General features: G+C 43.8%; 2 protein-coding genes across 5 annotated transcripts in view; one reads left to right on the top strand and one right to left on the bottom strand.

Annotated features, from left to right (window-relative positions):
* LOC310857693 (ELKS/Rab6-interacting/CAST family member 1-like) overlaps positions 1-17,343 on the top strand; it is a 31,956-nt gene extending 14,613 nt beyond the window's left edge. For 3 of the 4 annotated variants that reach the window (XM_083763487.1, XM_083763486.1, XM_083763484.1), the window contains 9 exons: positions 4,639-4,779; positions 4,991-5,184; positions 5,778-5,913; positions 6,085-6,216; positions 7,005-7,165; positions 7,479-7,626; positions 9,271-9,366; positions 11,451-11,636; positions 14,422-17,343. In XM_083763487.1, coding sequence (XP_083619613.1) covers positions 4,639-4,779; positions 4,991-5,184; positions 5,778-5,913; positions 6,085-6,216; positions 7,005-7,165; positions 7,479-7,626; positions 9,271-9,366; positions 11,451-11,636; positions 14,422-14,559 — 1,332 coding nt within the window. In that variant the 3' untranslated portion in view covers positions 14,560-17,343. The remainder of the gene's footprint in view (positions 1-4,638; positions 4,780-4,990; positions 5,185-5,777; positions 5,914-6,084; positions 6,217-7,004; positions 7,166-7,478; positions 7,627-9,270; positions 9,367-11,450; positions 11,637-14,421) is intronic. The other variant, XM_083763485.1, reaches the window with a different exon arrangement.
* A 943-nt stretch (positions 17,344-18,286) lies between these two features.
* On the bottom strand, positions 18,287-21,010 carry LOC310857544 (F-box/LRR-repeat protein 14-like). The gene has a single exon (XM_083763257.1). It carries the CDS (start codon positions 20,355-20,357, stop codon positions 19,146-19,148), a length of 1,212 nt encoding a protein of 403 aa, XP_083619383.1. The 5' UTR covers positions 20,358-21,010; the 3' UTR covers positions 18,287-19,145.
* Positions 21,011-22,874: the final 1,864 nt, after the last annotated feature.

The raw sequence follows: 22,874 nt of genomic DNA, 5'->3' as shown, positions 1-22,874 counted from the left end.
GTTCTTTGCAGTTTTTACCCTACCTTGGATGTCACATTAAACAAGTGAAGACTTCATACAGTGTGATTATTGAAGGAGGAGTTATCTGCCTATCTGTCTGTGCAGGGCGCATTGGGGTGACAGAACAGTAAAAACAGACTAACAGAGCTTCCTATCCAGTTGATCTACAACAAAATCTACAGACATCATGGATGGAGAAAAGACACCGTCAGTAAAACGTGGTATTTCACAGGCATCTCGCTCATCCAGAAGCTCCTGCCGCTCATTTGCAGCAGCGGCCACCGCTCGAGCTGAGGCTGAAGTAGCCAAAGCCAAGTTTAGATATGCTGAAAAGGAGATGCAGCTCAAGATGGAGAAGGCACGTCTGGATCAAGAGAGAGCATCCTCAGAGGCACGCCTAGAAAAGGAGAAGGCATTTGTAGATGCACGCTTGGAAATGTTAAATACCGAAAGTGCTGCAGCAGCAGCAGTAGCCAAGGCCGACGCCCTAGCAGCAGCTCTGGATGACATGGAGGTATACTCGGAGGCAAAGCCTAAAACAAACAAACCTAAACTTCTGCTTGCATCATCAGCTCGCAAAAGTCTAGGTTAATGCACGACAAACTGTGAAATGTGGTCTCTTTCTAACATCATCCCGGTGCCTAAAGCTGGAGACCTTTGACAGCCAGACAACTACCGAGGCATCAGCCTGACGTGTATCATCGCAAAGGTTTACAACCGAATTATACTAAACAGGATAAGGCATGCCATCGGTCCTCACCTGAGGGAGAACCAAAATGGCTTTCGAGAGGGGAGGACTACCATAGCGCAGATATTGTCACTATAAGGAGAATGATCGAGAGGGTGAAAAAGGATAACTTGACTGCTGTACTCTGCTTCATCGACTTCAAAAAGGCATTTGACTCGATCCACAGAGGTACGATAGTGAAGATCCTTGAGGCCTACGGTGTACCTCCCAACTCACTCCGGGCAATAGAGACCATGGCCCTCATTTATCAACGTGATTTACAACCAAAAATGGGCGTTCACTGGAATTTCCAGCATCTATCATTCCAACGTGACTTTGAAGTACGCCACGCCAAAATTCAGTAGCATTGTCTGAACTGCTGACAGGCATCTAAAGTTATGTATTCATTCCTAATAGCTATAAAACTAATAAATAATACATGTGAAAAAATATATACCGTATATTTTGTAAAGGCATACATTGACGATGTGTAATATGAAATTGGTAGGATATTTCCAACTGTACAAGCAATTAAAAACATTATAACATGTTAAGTTAGATGCTTAATCAAACAGTGCTTTACTGGCTCTGTTAAAACATGCGAGCGCATGTGTGCGATAAATAATCCCAGTCATTAAATAACATTTTGATTTTAGAATAAAGTGACAATGACATGCATATAGCCTGCCTATTTGCAATAATACAGGCTAAGTTAGGTGCTTAATCGTTCACCTAATTAAATTTGTGCTTTAACATTCAGATAAATTGCAGGTCCAGATCGTCAGACCTACAGTAGGCTGAACGCTTATGCGAGAGCATTTTCGGGAATAGGGACTGGCGGGTGGCGGCACTGCTGTTTCGCGATTTCAACCGTGAAATTTTTATCAAAGCTGCAACCAAATTTACGCCAGGATCAGCTGTTTTGGATCACTTGATAAATGCCGTGCCGACATGACATGACCCACGCTTGAATTTAAGGCAGAATTTACACTCCATTGATAAATGAGGGCCCATGTATGCAGGAACAAGGGCCAAGGTGGTGAACCCAGACGTCAACAATGAGTTTGACATACGGGCTGGGGTAATGCAAGGAGACACCCTAGCCCCCTTCCTCTACATCATAGTCCTGTATTATGCACTCAGGAAGGCCATCAGTAGAAGAGAGCAGGATCAATGTGTAACAAGCACAGGAACTCTCAGGAACTCCTGAGAGCGGAATCCGAGTGTGCCAAGGTGGGCCTTAGGATAACTGCCAAGAAAACTGAGGTTATCACCTATAACATCTCACCGGAACATCCACCTCTGACAACAGGAGGCAAGGACTTCAAGTACCTGGGCATGGAGGGCCCTGAATGGCATGACCAGTGTATGGAATTCCAACCTCCCCATAACTCGGTTTATTCTATGCAACGGTAGAGTCTGTCCTTCTATATGGCAGTGAATGCTGGACCCTGAAGCCAACCCTGCAGAAGTCTCTGGACGGGTGCTACACCAGAATGTTGTGTGCAGTACAAACATCAGCAGGAGTGTACATGTTACCAACAATACCCTGTATGAGGGAATATCAAGGGTGAGCCCCTCGCCTCTTCTGAAGAACATGCTGACATGCGTCAGCCATGTGTACGGAGGTCTGTGGCAGCAATATTGTCTGCAAAACATGTTCAACGTCAATTCTTGTTCAAATGTACCCTTCTGGTCACCAGGAGAAAGCAGTCAAAGTCTATGCCATCTTGGATGACCTGAGTAACCGGTCCTTAGTGCGACCAGAGTTTTTCACTCTTTTCAACCTACCGGTAGACAGTCCAAGTTCTCCTCACAGCCTAAAAACCTGCACTCGTGTTATAAAGACATGCGGCAGATGAGCAAATTTAGTCTTTAGACAGCAACGTCACAATTCCCTTACCTATGCTGATAGAGTGCAGCGATATTCCTGACGATTGGTCTGGAATTCCTACACCACAAGCTGCTCGTCATCACCCACACCTAATAACCTATTACAGAGGAAATCCCAGAACTTGATCACAAGGCACCCATCATGTTGCTGATTGACAGATGTTATAAGAGCACATAAGGTGAGAAACCTGTTAAATGGACCACTTGAAGCTCCATACACCCAGAAGGTGGACTTAAACTGGGTTATAGTGGGAAACGTCTGCCTGAGCAAGATTCAGGAGCCCACCAACACCAAAGTCTTCCTCACAAGAACCTTAGATTAGAAGATGATAATCAGTCAGTCAAGCCATGTTCTGATACTTACCAAGTGAAAGAACTTCGTTGACAACAAGCCTCCAGAGCACCACAGTCCCAGAGAGCAGAACTTCAGTCCCATCACTGAGTCACTGTCCTTCAAAGTCACACTCAAAACCAGTAACTCTGGCCAGCCTCCCAGGAGGAGATGGTCAATCTCGTCATGAGACCCACTCATGAGCTCAAGGAGCCTTCTGCACAGTTGCTCGAGGAGAAAAAATGGCTTCTTCAGCCACTCAAACTCTGAGAACACTAAGGTCAAGGCAAAGAAAGAGAACCAGAGGCCCAGGGAACGTCAGTGGGGAGAAGCCTTCTACTGTGATGGGAACCAAGCCCACGTCCAGTGTGTGACCACCAGTCCTGTCCCAGGGGGTGGTCCCGCGGACTCTATTCCGTAGTCCCAGCTTCTCTTCCAGGAAGATCAAGATCACAGTTGTGAACAGAAAGAGAAAGAAGTTGTTCTCAGACCTGTAACTGAACATAATGTTTCACCTCTCCTTTGAGTTGCATTGGACAGTTATGAGTACTTATCTTAGTTAAAGTTATGGTGTTATCTGGAAATACCAGACGGGGAGTGTGCTGTCTTGTGTATATTAAATATGTTCTGTGCCTTTACTAAGTAAGCGGCCACAATTAGTTAGGTGGCTGGCATCTTCCTTAGAGATAGGGTGAGAAGTTCAGTCACACGAGAGAGACTCGGAGTAGAGTCACTGCTTCTTCGCCTGGAAAGGTTAGGATGGTTAGGATGCCTCTCGGGACGTCTCCCTAGGGAGGTCCTTGAGGCACGTCCCACCCCCCGGGAAGACCCCCAGGCAGACCAAGGCGCAGATGGAGGGATCAACTCACTGGCCTTGGAACACCTTGGGATCCCCCAGGAGGAAGTTACTAATGTTGCTCTGGAAAGGAATGTCTGGAGCTCTGGTGGAGCTGTTGCCCCAGCAACCCGACTATGAATAAGCGGTTGAAGATGGATGGATGGAGTTCTCAGTTGGAAAGCAGCAGACACGCAGTGCATTTCTCTTCTCTCCAGTGGTGTTTGTTTGACCTGTTCCAGTTTGGCCTTTTGGAGGCATCTCTGGTACGTTGTGTTTATGGTTGGATCTTATTTCAGATGTGTGTATTTTGTGAAGAATGTACATTGCATTTTCTAACATTTAACTACTGTTTGCAGCCATTGTATGTTTTGTATAATGAAGATGAAGACATAATACCTACTTGTGCTATTGTATGCCAGCTAAATTGGAGTTTAATATTTTATTTTTATGTTTTACATTGTGTTTATTGTATTGAAGTACATTGGCTCATTGTAAATTATGTTCTTTGCTGTTTCTACCCTACCTTGGATGTCACATTAAACAAGTGAAGACTTCATTCAGTGTGATTATTGAAGGAGGAGTTATCTGCCTGTCAGTCTGTGCAGGACGCATAGGGGTGACAGAACATGACGTGCAGAAAACACACAATCATCCAATGGTGGATCCTATTTATATAGCCAGTGTCTTGTGTTGGAAATAAAGTTTTATTCCCCCAGTCCCAAATGTTTTATTCTGAGTCATGCTGCATGCCTACACATTATTATATATTATATAATGATATGATTATTTTTTCAATCTATTTTCATGTCTCGTTCTTGGTTAATTCTGTGTTTGTCTGTCCATGCCCAGACCTCTCTGTTGGACCTCAAGGAGCACGCCTCGTCACTAGCCTCCTCTGGCCTGAAAAAAGACTCCAAGTTGAAGAGTCTAGAGATCAGCTTGGAGCAGAAGAAGGAGGAGTGTCTCAAACTGGAGAACCAAGTCAAGCGGGTAAATAAATATTGTCCCATCTCTGATTCTGATCCTATTCTTTATGAATTGAATACACAGGACCACAATGTAAAATAAGCCGTGAGGGCTTTTTGCGTTATCCTTTTAGCACCATTGTGTAAGCGTACCACTGTACCATTTGCAAACGGTTAATAAAGTACGGTATTCAATCTATAAATCAATTCCTCATCTGCTAATGCCTGTCCGTCAGGCTCAGAATGCAACCCTGGAGGCCAAGGCCAACACGGAGCTGACGGAGCGCATTGCCACTCTGGAGCAGGAGGTGGCTCGTCACAAGGAGGACTCTGGGAAGGCTCAGGCTGAGGTGGATCGCCTGCTGGACATTCTCCGGGAGATGGAGAATGAGAAGAATGACAAAGACAAGAAGATCGGCGAGCTTGAGAAGTATGTCTGGGGGGGTGTGGGACGGGTACCGATGTTGGTTTGAGTGCATACAGCGCCCCTCCCTGTGTTTGGATGTACACTTACACCTGTCTATCATGTGCGCTGTGAGCAGAGACGCCGCAGAACCCCTCCAGTAGAGCTGTGACATCTGTTCTGTTCTCTCTTCTCCTCATCCTTTATTGTCTCCTCGCTTTCCTTTGTGCCTGAATCTGTTTCTCTCTCCTCCCTTCTTGTCTTTGCACTTGGAAATCTATCACCTCTACAGTCAGGCATCCAGGTTAGTATTTTATGCTCTCTTCTCACTTTCTCTCTCCCTTTCTCTTTTACCATTGTGTCCTCGTTTGCGTCTCCAGAGTACAAATCCTTCACTTTGCTGCATTCCTTCACTCCCTTTTCCTTCCTTTCGCATCCTCCATCACCTCTCCTCTGCATCGTATCATGAGCTATAAACCTCCGCCTGCCACAGCCCATTTTAATTCCTCCACGCACTATTCTCACTGATTCTTAGTTGGACCTGTGTCACCGATAACGGGGCCTTGGCCTTGTAGGTTGGCGCCTCCGGTCTCATGTTACCCCTGTTGCTGTGACTGCAGGACGATGAAGGACCAATCGAAGAAGGTGGCATCCCTAAAACACAAGGAGCAGGTGGAGAAGAGCAGGAATGCCCGGCTGATGGAGGAGGCCAGGAAGAGGGAGGACAATATGTCAGAGAACTCTCAACAAGTCAAGGTGATGAGGCGTGTGTGTGGGGGCTCAGTTCTTAGCTGGTACGGATGCTGCTATGGCGCTCACCTCACATTTGACAGCACACCCGCATCCAGTACATCGTTTGACAGTCTTTCAGTCCGTTCGTCCTTCCTTCCTTTGTGTCCTTATGTAACGTTTTCGTTGTATTTTTAGGACAACATTCGTCAGAAGTCGGAACGTATCGAGGAGCTGGAGGAGGCTCTGAGAGAGAGCGTGCAGATCACGGCCGAGAGGGAGATGGTGCTGGCGCAGGAGGAGGCAGCAAGGTCACAGCAGGAAAGACAGGTATGTGCCTCTTGAAGCCGGTCCCAAGACACAAACGGACAACACACGTTTACATTCACGTGCCAAGATTCTCTAAATTCTTTCTTCCTTCTCATCTCGGTTTGCCATCGTGTGATTTCTCGTCCTTTCTTTCTGCGCTTACTCTCTCTCTTCCGGCTTTCTCAGCTTTAGTTTTTTCTATCTTGTCACTTTCTTTTTCTCTCTCTCTCTCTGCTACACACTGCCTCTCAGAAAAAACCAATGCATGAGTCCATCCACGCCCACTTACAGTGGTCTAAGGTACGAGCCCAGGTTACCACCTCCTCATTGTGTTTGATCCCCCGCCTTCCCCATCTGTGATCAGCAAACAAAACCCCTTAAGTGCAGCCATATTTACCTGCTGTTTACTTTATAAAAATAAACAACTTTTATTATGCGTGTAAACTTAAGATTGTGCGTCCAAAATATTGCATTCATTATTCACCCGCTCCTTTGTGCGTTCAATTTACATCGTGGCCCACCACTCATGTATGGATTCGAAGCAGTGTTGTGTTCTTTGAAGTAAATACCAGGTAAATAAAAAGGAAATGATAAAATTAAATTCTACATTTTATTTGTACGTCTTGCTACCTGTGTCAGAGCTGCCCCCACTCTTCCCCAATAGTCCTTCTTACCTATGTCACCTTAAGTCCACGGCAGTCAGTAAACTCATTCGATGGTCAATGCTGGCTGCATTCTTCTCAGATTCATTCAGCTCAAGAAGCTCTCTTTACTCTCTACTCTGTCTTTGTGTGTGGGGGTGTGTCCAGATGGAGGAGTTGTTGGGGGCTATGGAGAAGGTGAAGCAGGAGCTGGAGTCCATGCGGGCCAAGCTGTCCTCCACCCAGCAGTCTCTGTGTGAGAAGGAGGCTCACCTCACCACCCTGAGGCAGGAGCGGAGAAAACACCTGGAGGAGGTCCTGGAGATGAAGTAAGAGACACGAGCTCTCTTAGAAGTACACACACATTGGAGCTTAAGAACTTACCCAAACGGGTCCATTTGGTTCCAATTTTACACGCTCAAGAGTTAAATATACAACTGGGACTTTTCCAGTGTACATCTGCGCAGCCCATTGATTTGCTCGCCTGCCGGTTCTGAAATGTCAGCCAATTACGGCCCTCCCCCGTTTGGTTTCCAGGGCACCTCGTCGCCTTGTCAATAATAAATGATAATCGAGCTATTTACAGTACCTGTGACGTTAAATGCCATGCATGTTTGCATGTGTTCTGTGCTCTCCTCACAGGCAGGAGGCGCTGTTGGCTGCCATCAGTGAGAAAGACGCCAACATTGCTCTGCTGGAGCTGTCCTCCTCCAAGAAGAAGAAGACCCAGGATGAGGTGGCCTTGTTGAAGAGAGAGAAGGACCGGCTGGTGCAGCAGCTTAAACAGCAGGTGACGAGGGGCTCTTTATTTGCTGCTTTTGCATAAGACCATAGGGCTCACTGCCTAGCAACAGAGGTCTGGCTAGCAGGTTACATTAATAATACATTACAAGGTTTGTTTATCGCCCACCAAAAAAAGATATCTTGTTTAAGTTCTTGCAACACACTAACAATATTAACCCTGGTGTCCCTAAAATTGGAAGCATTTCCCCCTCAAAACAATAATAATAAATCAGACCCGTCTGAACTGAAAACCGCTATTTCAGTGCTCGGACAGATGCATACAGACACACATTGCTGTGTGTAGGAGTGGCTTGCAGTCTACAAGCGAGCTTGTAGACTGACTAGTTTCATCTGTAGATGATTAAAGGTAGGTGATTAAATGAAAGATGGAGTGCCGTGATTTTTTCCCACACTAAAACATGATCATCAGTTCTTATTGTTATATAAGGAGGTATAATTTTTTCAAAAAAGTGTACAGTATTAGCCTGGTTTGCCTGGTGGGTGGTGAACTGAAGCCGCACCCACAACTGTAGTTGTATGATAAAGGGGGAGGGGTTAGGGCAGGGGCTGATAGTGTGGTGTCACTATATTACTGTTTATTTCATTGGCCCGTTTGACTGTCAAGGGTTCAGCCTCCAGGAAGAAACCCTAAATACAAAGTTAATACACCATTGCACATAAAATGAAGTACTGTCACCTCACCTGTGACCTGACACAAAAAATTGTGGCACTTTTAAGTGTAGATGGCGCTTAAATAAAAAAAAGAGAAAAGAGATCTTGCATGGAAACATTATTATGCAGAGGAGAGCTGCTAGGCATGATGGTCTACTTTACATAAAACCAGTTTGTGTGGAAGGGGAGAGACTATTTACATCCTCAAGTGGCCTGACTGTTGACGAGAATGGGTTTTTCTGCATATGCTTTCAAGACGGTTTGAATAATGCATTTCACCAGAGTAGTCTTGCTCACCTTTGACTGTGAAAGGAAATGACAGTGACAACTGTTTAAACCAGAGGTTTCCAACCACCGGTACGCGGACCAGTGCCGGTCCGCGGGATAAGTGCCACTGGTACCGTTCATGTATGCTCTGCGGGCAGCAGCAGCTGTAGGCTATTTTGTCAAGATTGCGCTAATGAAACCAAACGCTACACAGTGACGGTACAGGATTATTATTTCATGTCAAAACAAAAAGATGATGTTATCCAGGTAAAGTAGTGGCCTAATGCCTAATGTGTCACTCTGCATGTTTAACTAAGTTTTCCAGCAATTTATGAAAAAGACATGAGCCTAATCCTTTTTTTTATAAATCATACCATCATTGTTGATAATGATATAACGCCATTTAGGTCAATGATATAAAAATAATAGGCCTATAGCAGCGGGTAGCCTATTTAAGGGCCAGTCAACTGTCTTCCTTGAGAACGTTTTTGTTACGATGACGCGCGACCCCCACCCCCCGCCGGTCCGTGAACATTTTATGAACTATCAGCCGGTCCATGACAATATAAAGGTTGGGAACCCCTGATTTAAACCACTGTGATCTTCCAGAGCAATGGCTGCTATTCATTTTGAAACCCTTTTCATGCGGATTCGGTCACTGACGTCTTGGGTTTCGTCTCTGTTTTCCTCTTCTCCCCCCGTGCGCCTCCAGACTCAGAACCGCATGAAGCTGATGGCAGATAACTACGAGGATGACCACCTGAAGACCACCCCCGACCAGACCAATCACAAGCCCTCTCCTGATCAGGTAACTTTTCACTCTTTCTGTCCATTTTGCTTGGATGGATTTGCCAACTCACTATAACAGACTTCTGTCCGATTTCAATAACTTCTGTCACATAGGTGACTAATTAACATGATAACAACTTAGGACTAATTTATATTTTTAATAAGGTTTCAGTATTTTGAAGTAGGGTCTTTGTCATAACACAGGTGAACCGCAATCTCCTCTCTAACAGATCTACAAGTATACATTTTGAGCTGTTTGTTCCTGTCTTACTCTGGCGTTGTATGCATTGCACACTAACCACATGTTCCTTCCTGATGCTGCGACTGGCTTCACCTGTGCCCAACAGGATGATGAGGAGGGTATTTGGGCATAGCCAAGCTTTTGCCTGCCCCCTCTCTCTCTCTCAGCCGTTTTGTTCGTAAGGGTGAGCACGTATGACAGCCAGACTCGTCAAACCATCCTTCATTGTTTGTTCCACGGCATGCCTACTCATCTTTCCATTCGTTTGCGTTTGTTTTGCCGTCGTGTATTGCGTGTTTGTGTTGGATGTGGGTGTTCGTGCTTGTGTGTTCATTTGGCATTTCTGAGAGCAAAGCACAGCCATCAAGGACGTTAAAACCATGCAACCACTTGTCCACTTGTCTACACCATGCAACACTGTCTTCATCTTATTACTGTTTTTAAAACCCTATATACTTATCTGACCGGAGTCCCCCAGGGTTCTGTACTAGATCCGTGAATATTTGTAGCCCTCTTTATCAAATCTCTTTGCTGAAAAACCAATCTACAAGATGCGTTGTGAACTTGTAGATATACTATTTTTTGTCAAACGCCCATGAATAGGCATGTTGGGGTTCAAGTGGTTAATGGCTTGTGTGGAAGGGATCATGGCAGGTTGCATGTGCAGTGTGCACCCACACATTCAGAGTGACATGACTTTGTGCCCGGCTCAGTGTGTGTCTGCAAAAGCATATACTGACACGGTATAGATCAGTGGGTTTCAAACATTTTGTGCCCAAGGCACACCAAAGTGCAAGTGAAAATCTCAAGGCATACCTATATTCATATCTACAGTATGCAAAATAGCCTCTATAACACACTTTTATCAATCGTATAACTCTGTTTATTTCTATCTACAACACACGTGTGGTGAATGTCACATGTGGAAATTTACGAAATGTCAGTTTACAGAAATGTGCTAAATGTGAAGCATAATGTGTTTGTGGAAGGTCAGTTTGAGTAGCATGGTGTTGAGACCAGAGACTGTCCATGCATGTTTGTTTGTGTGATGTGAATACCATTTCAGTCGTGTTGAATATGATCCAGTGTTTGTGTTTTTGTGTAAGTGGGGTTTTCTTTCTTCTTGTTGAACGACTGGTAATCCATCCAGTGGTTCAATTCAATACCCTGAGTCTCTAGATCATTGATGTTTAAAGGGTCAGGACACCTCCCCCTCGTCATTTATTTGATCTGAATTGAGAAATGAAAAGAAACATAAAATGCAGGCGTGGCTATCGTTGTGCGGGGATGGGGGGGGTGGGAGTCGAGTGTGCAGCATATCATTCTTTTCTGAAACGACGCCACACTGTTGTTTCAGCGTGTCTTCGACACTACAAAACACTACATTTGAAGAAACTACTTGTGAAACACTAAATTTGACTTCTGCTAGACGAGCGAGAGAGAAGTGTGTTCTGTTCAGAAAACGGCTTGAAGTGGACGGCAGTGGTGTATGAAACAGTACTGTGCGTCTGCTCAGCGTAGCACGTGAAACACACATAAATATGTGTGCGCCAAAAACTTATTTTCACCCAGAAACCGGGAAATAGGCTAGCTACAGAAACGGCAGAATGCTCTTAAATCAGAAGCCTATGAGCAAACTGTACTGTCATTGCTCCCTATCAAAAAGGACACAAAAGATTACCTTGGTGATTTTGGGTGTCCTGTCCCTTTAATCTAATATTATATATTTATTTTATTTTTGTCTTTCTTTTTATCTCAATCCCTGATTTCCTTATTTTCTACGTCCTAATCCTTACTCTGATTCTCACTTCCCATTGCTCTCTCTCTACCCACCCTTCTTACCCACCCCGCCGAACCCGCAGATGATCCCCCCTCTTCTAGCCCTGTCCCAGAACCGCAGTAAGCTCAAGCTCTACATCGCCCACCTGACTGACCTCTGCCACGATCGTGACCCCAGCATTCTCAGCCAGCTGACCGCACCCTCTCACTATGACGACAGCGAGCCTCCAGCCTGGGAGGAGGAACTTCAGAAGATGACTCTTGAACAGGTATTGGAGGCGAATGCGCTTTTTCTCCCCGAAATTACACACACAATCTGTGACACACACGGAATTGCCTCTACCATGAGCGGACCGCATTAATACTTTCTGTGCTGCTAGCTGTTAGCGTAAATCCCAGTTGCCAATGTCACCATCCGCATCCACTTTAACAGTTTGACTGCGGAAAACGATTTATCTGACTTTTAATCAACCCCCCTTCACTGCCGAGATTGTTGTATTACCTTTAGAGCATACGCTGAATTATTTGGGCTTTTAATCCGCGAAAATCCAGCAAAAAAAGCTCCCCTGGTTTGTTATGATCCGAGTATAGCATCCACCATCTTGGTGCACCCGGAAGACGCACACAAGACTGGTCTCAATGAGGCGTTGCACCCCATTCGTTTACATTGGCCTCAATTTCCCAGAAGCCCTAGCAGCCCACGGCATGTGACGATTTCCGTTTTTTTTATCACAACAGATGCGCCTACTCTCTTTCTCCGCGGCGAAGAAGAATTTTCTTTTTTTTGTTTACATTACGGCGGATTAAACACATAAAACAAAAGTCGCGTATGTCCGATATGGCAGCGACATTAACCTGGAGTAATCCATTCAAAGCACGGAAACTGTTAAGAGAAGGATTTTGCCCATCCCCACACATGCACTAGGCACACACAGTCTGCTATCATTGGCGTAAGCACACACGGCATGGTAACCTGTCGTCAGAAATGTTTACATGTCAGAGTGACGCGGTACAAAGTCACAAATTAGATCCAAACTGTGGATGGATCCGTGGGGCTCAACCATTATACAGTATACACGGGAGTATACGGAGGGGCGGGGGCGTATGAGTATTTTTGTACCTGGCACAAAATCAGTTAACTCCCAAAACCCCTGCTAAACCAGATGGCACCATGGCGTCACCGTTAAGCATTAGCCTTCCAATCCACCGTACTACTTGTATTATTTCCCACCACAGAGAGTAGCATCAGACTATCCAGCATGCGTATATCCACCTCGGCGGACAGTCAAGACGGGCAGCGTCTGTAGGCCAATCACAGGCAGGCTCGGACGCAAACGAGATTCACGCGGTGGCGATGGGTGGTGATTAGGGATTGGTATCGTTAGGAGTCCGGTTCCGGTTCTGCTTATCGATTCCGGTTCTTAACGGTTCCCTATTTCGGTTCCAAAATGGTATAAAATATCTTAAATAAGAGGTCAAATGTTTATTTAACAAAAAAGCTTTATAATGAATAGTGTAACATCCTCACCTATAGTGATTATTTTAAATATAATATAGGCCTATCTATTCTGTATTTACCCAGGGCAGTGTTGCAGGCTACTTATCTTACTACTAACTACTGACAATAACAAATAAAAGCATGTCTGAGATTTGAGAGCCACACACACTCACACAAACACACACACAAATTAGCATCGCAAATGGGGGGCGGGGGGGGTGGGGCAGCGCATCTACGGCCGATAAGTGTGAACGGATTTGCTGACGTGCGAATGGCGGGATCATTGAAAACAAAGGCGGCTTGCATGCTGTGTTTTGCATGCACATGGGCTGCCAGAGTAGTCTATAATTTGTTGTTTTTTCGCCACCTCTCTTCGAAGTTAGACTGCAAGCTCTAAACTGACTGGGCCTCTGAACCCTACGCCGTGATATCTCTCTCACACACACACACGGGCGCGCATTCGAGGTGGGTTGATTCAATGCTGTGCAGCGCACATGCATGATCATGCAGTGAGGCAACTCAGGGCACAATATTCCTGTCCCCTCTCTTAAAAGTTTCCTCCCATAAGCTTAACTTGAAAATTAAGTTTAAGAAACTTGGCCCAGGCCGTAGCGTAACGGTCTGGGCACCGGACTGGTAATCCAGTCGCAGTGTGCCGCGGGTTCGACTCCCGGACCCAACACGGCCTTTACTGCATGTCATCCCCCCATCTCTCTCCCGTTTCCTGTCAGCCTACTGTCTGTCCCTTCAAAAATCAATAAAAGGCGTAAGCCGCAAAAAAAATATCTTAAAAAAAAAAAGAAAAAAAAGAAACTTTAATAATTGTGTTGCTTCAATGCTTCTTTGCACCGCGCATCTCTCTGTCTCTACACTCCTCGACAACTCTATGCAGAGAAATAGCTCCACCTCTGCAAGCCACAAGCCCACAACGCGTCGCTGATGCAACGCGGTGTAGACTTGTAGATCAGCTCTGTTCCCTGCGCTGCGGGTAGAAAATAAATAAATGGCGTGTGACCGCGTGTGGGAACCGATAGAGAGAACCGAAATTTAATTATTGTAATGGGTACCCGGGACCCAAGCACGTTCGGTTCGTGCTTCCCTCTGGACTTTATTTCTAATGAAGGGTACAGGCTTTAGTTTAGACATACTATTGGTCTGACTGTCACCGCAAGCACGGGAGCAGCACATGTTCGACTGCATGTCCGACCGCTGTACCTGCATGTCGGTCCGTTGGTGTGTCTAATCTGCGTGTGCATCCCCTCTAATGAAGTACTGTCACCTCATACACATGAAAAACTGGAAAAATACAAAGGTACGGCACTCCATCTTTAAGGTTTTAGGCATTGTTTTATGCCACTCGGCCAACTTGGTGATAAAAGACTAACAGTAGTTTGGCAAAAAAATTACAGAGGCGCGTTGTCTCTGGAACGAGAGGCACTACCGAACGCCGCTAGAGCCGACTTGGCGCTGTTTGAGTTATGTACTGATAGACAGAATCGTAAATAATAATAATAATTCTGCTAGTCTGAACTGACACGCTCTCTGCCCTCTCCTAGCTGGAGCGTGAGCTGGAGGTGTGTGAGAGGGAGAGCGGAGAGCTGCAGGAGTATGCCAACTGTGTACTGCAGCAGATCGCCGACTACTGCCCCGATATCCTGGAGCAGGTCGTCAATGCCCTGGAGGAGTCATGCTGATGTCCGACCTCTGATAATAAATGTAAAAAAAACCCACACACACACCAGCCCCCACTATGTTCTTATCAACACCGAACCCTCGTCTTCAAACCCCTCCACATGGGGTGGGGTGCTTCGTAGGGAAGCCCTATATACTGGGATATGATGGGAGGGTCTCTCATGACATAAGTACTCTTCTGTCCCATATACCGTATGTCTACATTGTTCAGTGTAGAGCCAGACCGATGTATCGGTTTAGCCGATATATGCAGCCGATTTTAACCACTTTTAACCTGGTGTCCCTAACATAATAAAAACGTTAAAATAGACTATCTACAAGCTCACTTGTAGATCAGCCTTTCAAAAAATATATTATTTTGCGTATAAATGTAATATTCTCAAATGGAAACAATTTAGTTTGTTTGTTCAAATGTTTAACTTTTTGGCAATATATCAGTCAAAACATTGGTAATCAGTGGTTTTACGACTCTCCAAAGTCGGGATCAGCATCGGACACAAAAATCTGGAATCGGTCAGGCTCTAGTGTAGTGCTTCATTTAGAGATTACTAGCCTTCAGGTACAGCAAAAACTGTGTTCTGTGTTTGTGCTTCTGTGGTCCTTGACTTGTTCTAACAAACTGGTTTAGTTCAAGAAGGGAAAAAAAACTGGGTCAGTTGCATTCCTTATTTGGGGCAGGAAAGCACTTTTCTGTCTGGGTGGAATGTGGGAAACGTCTGCTTTCTGGGCAGACAGGAAGGGAGAAATGCTCCTGTGGGCGAGTAGTGTGGAGGCATGTACTGTAGATACATTTTTGTATTATCTTTTTTTGCCAGTGTTTCCAATGTAGTGGGTAGGGACAAAATGGCTGTATTTTTGCCAAGTTGTTGTTTCTTCTTGCTGGTAGATTGAGACTGGCTAGAAATAACCGCAACGGATGGAAATCACTGATTAAAACCAAAAAATAAAGGGTGCATGTTCTAATATTTCCTTTCACAGATTAGATCTGTAAGGATTCTTTGGCTCTAGCCTCTAGGTGAGTTTCATTGCATTTTCTGCGGTTGGGTTACAGGCATAAAATGGGGATTTGTACAGGATTTCTGGCAGTGGATCCTCGCCTGAACTTTGACATAATTCTCCCGTTTGGGTCAATATTTAATGTGGGAAGCTCTTAGTTTCACACAAATAGTTCTCAATTTAGGATGAGACTGGAAGCGAGAGAGAGAGAGAAGAGCTTAATCTTGGTAAACGTTGATTTTTTTTTGATGGTTTGCACACAATGTTTACTTGGTATGCAATGTTATTTCTTTTCAGAATGTTCTAGTGGCCTTGGAGCCGTACTGGACCTAATGTTGGGGATATTTAGTCCTCTGTACTATTGGTGCTAAGGCAATTTTCAATCTGACCCATTGACCATCCAGTCTCATCCAAAGTTTCTATAGATGTTAGTTAAAGCCCCCAAAACATTATTTTGCTTCTGAATGATTCACTGAAAATGTTTTTTATTTTTTATTTCAGGGCTGAGGTTTTTGATTAATGATATTGCATCACATTCAAAGGAAGAGTCACTTTTCAGTGGATTTTGACTTTTTAGATCGGTTTGTAAATAACACATACAATGACTCAATAAAGGTAACTAGTGGAAGATGTCGTGCATTCTTTTAAAAAAAAATCTGAGAAGTTCAAAGCAGTGCAGTTGTCTTTTGTGTCTAATTTTGTCTTTAAGACAAAATGTGTGTGTGACGGTACTGCCATAACTTGCGGAAAGTCATGTTCTATAGATAGAGATAAATATATATATATATAAATATACATATAAAAAATATGATGTTTACCATATGGATATGCATTGAATGTTTGCACAGAATTTTGGAGAGCATGCTGCTCTGAACAAAATGGACGTGAAGTTCGTGTCCTCTGAGAAAAAAACTGAGGGATGAAATGTGTCAAAAAAGCAAACTTTTTTTAAGTGTCAAAATGTGTGAATTGCAAATGTTTTCAAACCGTGACTGTGATGGGAGAGTACTTCACTTGTGTTTATTTCTAATAGTAATTTTTATATAAGTCCACCACATAGTGATGTAAATGTATTAATCATTTCAAGTATTTTTTTGGTGTGTTCGTGTGGGTGCTGCAATTACAAAAATGTTTTCTCTTTTTCATGCAGACAAAAATAAGTCTCCAACCACGGTCCTCTAGCCTAATCAGTACTAGTAACCTACACATTTTTAATTTGCTTACAACCATATGGATCTCTCAAAGCTGATACTTTAGTTTTTGTTTGAACAAAAACTCAGTTCTCACTTGGAAATCGGTTATGAATTTGTGTCATCATTGAATGACCAACAGTAGCTGGTAACTGGACATTCATAAAACCAAGTTGGAAACTGTCTTTTGCATTCTCATTTGGCCTCCGGTTAGTCACCTTGTTGGAATAGAGATCGCATCTTTCTCTTCTAGTCCATTCTTTTAAATCACTAATCTTTCACTAGAAAAAATTGATTTTCAAAGTGTTGAGTTCCCTTACTTTGGCCTGTGTATCCCTGCCCTTGCCTTAACGTCTTGTCATCTGTTTTTAATCGTTCCTTTCAATTCTTCATTCAGGAGCACAGAGCTGATTAAGGGGCTTCTATCATGTTCACTGTAATCATTTTTCTTACTTTTCTTTTGCATTTGTAAAAGAAATGTACTGCCTTCTGTCTGTTTGTGTTAATAAGAAACAAACTGTGTAAAAAGAAAGCAAAACAGATGTTTGTGAGTATTTGCATTTTGTATGTATGTAAATAAATATATCTATCAGTCTTGAATGATTATCAATTTAAAGTTAATGTGCATATTGTGTATAAAAAACAAGCACCCTATGTTGAATGTTAACATAAGAAAACGACTGAATATTAGTCTAATTTGCTGCTTTAAACAGACAATTGCTTATGCATAACCTGGTGACCACTGTACTGTACTAAGGTTTTCATGTTGGTCACGATGAGCCGCTACATAAGGTTTGTAAGTTCCAAGAGCTGGATGGACCATGCAATGTACGTACATCTGTACAAAAATATTTGTTTATTCTGAGTGAAGTGTAACTTATCCAACATGGGTATTATCACCCTGTCCAGACGGCCTTACATGTTCTGGTCTGCTGCTTCCACTAGTTGCACTTTACATAATCATTTTGACATTTGATCCCATGTAATTATCTATCAATATCACATGGATTAAATATATATACCGGAATATCACAACTAAACATTTTGTCAGGCTAAGTCCTTAAATCTGCAATTTGTTTAATAGCATGAAAGGAGCCTCATCACACTAGTGCAGTGTTTCATGAACTATTAGCAAATATGTGGAAATATGTTTGGGTTTACGCAAGATACTTTTGAACATGTTGCTAGTTTTAACAGTTCAAATAATATTTCATCTTAAAATAACTAACCTATAATGGTTCCATAGAAGACAGCATTAGTTGTGGTGGCAGCCTTTAATCCATGTCCATGATAAAGTAATTTGTGCTTTCAAGTTTTTCACATTACATTTGCTTTAAAACGAATTAGTCCTGCAGAAACTGCAGTTTGAAATTATTGCAACATAACCAAGTTGTTTATCAATCTATGAAGATGAAATTGGATTTGTTCTCACTTCTCAAATATTTTCTATTCTAGAATTGAGGATCATCCTCTAACTTCCGCTAAATTTGCTGATACACAAATGGGACAATGAATCACCACAAAATATTGAAACATAGTTGCCATCTTTATTCATAAATATCACTACAGTATGAATATAAACAAATTTAAATTACTGCTTTAACTCAAACAGTCCAATACTATATCCTTGGAAGCTTCTCAGGAGAGAAGACCGGTGTACTGTTTGCAGGTATTGCATATAGACTTGGTAACTATGCTTAGTTGAAGTCATGTTGACATTGACAATAGCCTGTGATCAGAGATTAGCATACTGTAATATGATATGGCATTTCCTCAGGAATAAGAAAGTGACAGCCAACTAAAATAGGTAAAAGAAAAAGAAAAGCAATCATCTCACTTCAATTTGAAGTACAATGTTTTGGACAACAGTCATTCATTACAAAAAATATTTATTACATAAGCAAAAATACATCGGCCAAATAAATCCTTTTCTATCAAAATTGTCCATCCAAGGTACTCCAGACTTTTTTGTGTGGGAAGTGTTAAAATGACTAGCTATTATTTTGCAATGACATTTTCTGAAATATCAAAACCTCCATTGGTAAATGTCCCAGAGAAACATGTGATTTGAGTTTCCAAGGCAGTAGGCACTCCTGTTTTGTTGATGAGTGAGGTAGCTAGCTAATGAGTACTTTACATAGGCCTAGGTGATACAAAGTACAGTAAGTACAGCAATTGAGAGCACAAGAATGAAAACTCAAAAACTGTATGGGATTAAGGAGTGGAATACTGCAGTGAAGCTGAATACTCAAAACTCCAATATTCCAGTGATTAATGTTGATTCCTCTCCTAGTTTAGTCACAGTATAGTAGGCAAAGGTAACAATGGATATATAAACAGTCCATCTCAGTATACGAGTGAACATTATAAACAATGATGACACTTAAGCCTAAGGAGAGCGTTCACCGAACTCGCTCACTCTCAGTCATCTGCCATAGTCCCAAATTTAACACTTTAAGGCACGGGAGTTGTGTTATCCTCTCCAGGCCTCTCTTGGTGATCTTGGTACAACCATACAAGTCAATCCCGGTCAACTGTGTCAGGTGGTCAGCAATCAATTCCAGACCCTTGTCTGTGATTCTGACACATTGGCCGATGTTGAGGGTCTTTAGTTCATGCATCTGGCGAACCATCCTGTTAATTCCATCATCGCTTATGTGGCAGGAGCAAAGGGAAAGGGACTTGAGCTGATACAGTCCTTGGGCAATGTAAGCTAGGCTCTGGTCCCCAACCTTATCACAGAAGGACACATCTAGTCCAGAGAGCTGAAGAGAGCCCATTGCCAGATGCATTATCCCAGTGTCACTGATGTTGTCACAGGAGCGCAGGTTCAGACTGCACAAGTGGGTCATGTGTGAAAGGTGGATCATACCTGCATCCGAAATACCCCCGCAAAAGCTGAGGTTGAGCACTTTTAGCTTGCTTAGGCCCTTTGAGACGTGTTTGAGAGACAAGTCTGTCAGTTTCTGGCAATCCTGCAACGTCAGCTGCTCCAGGGACAAGCAGCCTTCCGCAGCACTCCGGGTCATCCCAGAGAGGTGACCGATGCCAACATCAGACACATGCCGGCAGCTGCGCAGGTTAAGGCTTTTCAGTCTGTGCAAGCCCCAGGCAATGAGCAACAGGCCTGTGTTTGTGATATTGCTGCATCCTCCCAGTTCAAGCACCTCCAGGTTTTTTAGATACTGAGCAATCCGGCCCAAACTAGAGTCAGTGATCTGTTTGCAAAGGCTAAGATTCAGAACCCGCAAGGATGGAATGTCCTGCACAAAGGCATGCCCAAGTCCGTTGTCTGTGAGGTTGAAGCATCCACATAGGTTAAGGCTTTCAATGTGTGGCATCCCCTGTATCACGTAGCTAAGACTTCGCCTTAGGCTGAGAATCTGAACTTTTTTGATCCCCCTCGTCTGAAGACTTGGGAACAGGGACGGGTTGGCTCTCCGAAGATGGAGCTTAGCTTCCACCCCCCTCCATACAGACTTGTGGTAGGACGCGTCTCTCCAGGCCGCGCACACTTGGGCCACTCTTCCTTTGTCCTTAACGTCGAGATAGCTGAAAATGATAGCCAAAATCTCCGGGAAAAGGCAGGATATGTGAGTCTCCATTTCAAACATGACTGCAGACTGGGTGGTCTCTGCCGTCGTGGTGGTAGCAAGCACGATATTGTCGTGGCTAGCCTCGCCAAAACTGTCCTGCCGAGGTTGCTTGGCTGGCTAAGGTGGGGAACGAAAGCTAACGTTAGCTAGCATACGAGCGAGCTAACTAGCTAGCTTTGCTAGTTAGCTACTGCGATAACATTACACACAAAAAGAAAACAAAAAGAAAACGCCCATGCCAATGTAGCGTAACCTACCGATGCACTTTGATCAACTGACGCCGCAAAGAGCGGGGTTTCGTGCAAAGTCCTGCGTTATAAATCCTTAATGCGGGGAATTACGACTTCTCAAAGGCGGTCGCGATATTTAGCTAGCAAGCTGGCTAACTAGGCTAATGCTGTTACGTTGCCAAACTTGCGAGCTTCAAAAGCCAAAGGACCTCCCCCTCCAAGCCAGCCCAGAGCGAACAGAGTCCGACCCGATCACTTCAAGTAATTTCAAACTACTTCCATCGAGTTAATCCATTTTCAAAGTCACAATCGTTTAACTTGTCTTCTATCTGCAATACGATCGATGATGGTATTCAGGTTAAGCCAGGTAAAATAGTAACGATAGCGTCCAAGAAGTGTTGTTCAGTACTAGCGCCACTACTAGTAGCTCCCCCTTTTCACCAGCAGCTCTTCACAATTCAATAAAGGTAGGCTACATCCCATAGGTTGGAGGGTCCGTCGCGCTGTGATTGGCTAGGTGGGCATCAGCCAACCGTTGAATCTGGCACTAACCTCGCGTCACCAGGCTTTCCACCTCGGAGGGAAAATCTGGCACTGTTTTTAGACCAGAGTCGACACTCGACTGACTGTGTGGTCGTTGTTTTGGCATTGAAGCAGCCTGCGTCTCGCTGCTCTTTGGCACTATTATTCACTGAAAATGTAACCATTTCAATCCAATTCTATCCACCACATAGCAACGTCCCAGTTTCGATTACAATGAATAAGCACTACAGTTTGCCTAATTTAATTTGCTTACGACTAGTCACTTAGTTTAAACCTATTTTACTTATACTTAACTATATTTAGACAGGTGTGTGTGTGTGTGTGTGTGTGTGTGTGTGTGTGTGTGACTAGCCTATAGTGTAATTAATATATGATATGCCTACAACGTGTTTATTTTATTTTTGTGTGTGCCTACACACTTACATGACCAAATGCATGGTCGGTTCAGTTATTAACATAACACGGTAAACAGCAGACGGGACAATGTATTTGATCATCTTGACAGTTACATAAACCAGTTTGAAGAGACAATAATATTCGTAGACTGTGTGGAAGTGTAAACTGCATCTTTTCAGACAAGTAAGTAGGCCTAAGTATTGTCACTATTGTGTGATTATACACAGATAACCGCTTAATAGCTCTGGTCCATACCCCTAAGGACAGGGGCCAAATTCTGGGCCCTGGGACAAGGAATCTCCGTGGGCCCCAGACCCCCCTGTCCGACGCCAGAGCGAACAGCTGAAGAGTTTGAGATGGGACGGGGGGGGGGCATAAAATTACGACTACAACTAGTTTAGCAGTTGCCTTGACAACCAACTAACCGCCAATCGTGGGGCGAGTGAATGTCCCCCCGGACTATGGAATAATAGACAGTATCGTTCAAATAAACATAACCTGGCCGGACAATCCGTTTTCTCACCGGACGTTTAAACTGCTACTACGCCTAGTGGAAACCAGTGCATACTCTTCTAAGGTGCCACCGCACAATATAACCATTCTACTACATGGTACTGACCGACCAGCGCCATGACCACTTTCTCTGCAGTTTTTGTTTGTTGAATGTGCGGTGTTGTTGTTTTTTGTAGTGGACGCAGCAGCCTACTGCAGCAAATGTTTTGTTTATTTGATTGAATACGGTACTTTAATTATTAGCAAGTTTGGAAACAGTTTGGCACTAATGGCAGATTGGCGATATGAACGCCTACTATATGTCTACTAACTTTAACTTTATGCTAAAACGATAACACAAAAGCCCCCTGGGGAATGGGGGCGTGTTTCCAGTGTGGTCGATCAGAGACATACGATGGACCAATAATGACATGCAAACTCTCATACAACCCTATGCATACAACTCTAATTGGAGTTTCATATCAGCATTTAGCTGCAGCAACGTATTCAACAACACTAAAGCAAACAACATAAGCTCCATTCTGAGCCCTTTCAATAGAACTTCTGTTTATACATAGTATAGTTTAGTTTTGAGATTTGAAAACCACCAGTTGTTTTTCCCCCCGAATCGTGCATTGTGTTGATTTGAAACTCAACACTGGCCGCCCATCATTTAAATAAGGCCAGGAGTGGCTTTGTAAAAATGTGTGGAACCTTTCACACCTCTGATGGCTGGGGCCTGGAGGGTGTTACCAGTAGGCTACCACCACTGGTTGTTTCTATAGTTTATTCAAATCTGATACCATGCTTTGAAGTGTAGTCAAGAGGAAGCTTCTTTTCTCTGTGACTGTGATACTGACTTTCTGCAGCAGTC

This window comes from Protomyctophum parallelum (genome assembly GCF_964188405.1).
Source record: "Protomyctophum parallelum genome assembly, chromosome: 4".
NCBI classification, from domain to species: Eukaryota; Metazoa; Chordata; class Actinopteri; order Myctophiformes; family Myctophidae; genus Protomyctophum; species Protomyctophum parallelum.
This window is presented reverse-complemented; position numbering and strand designations above follow the sequence as displayed.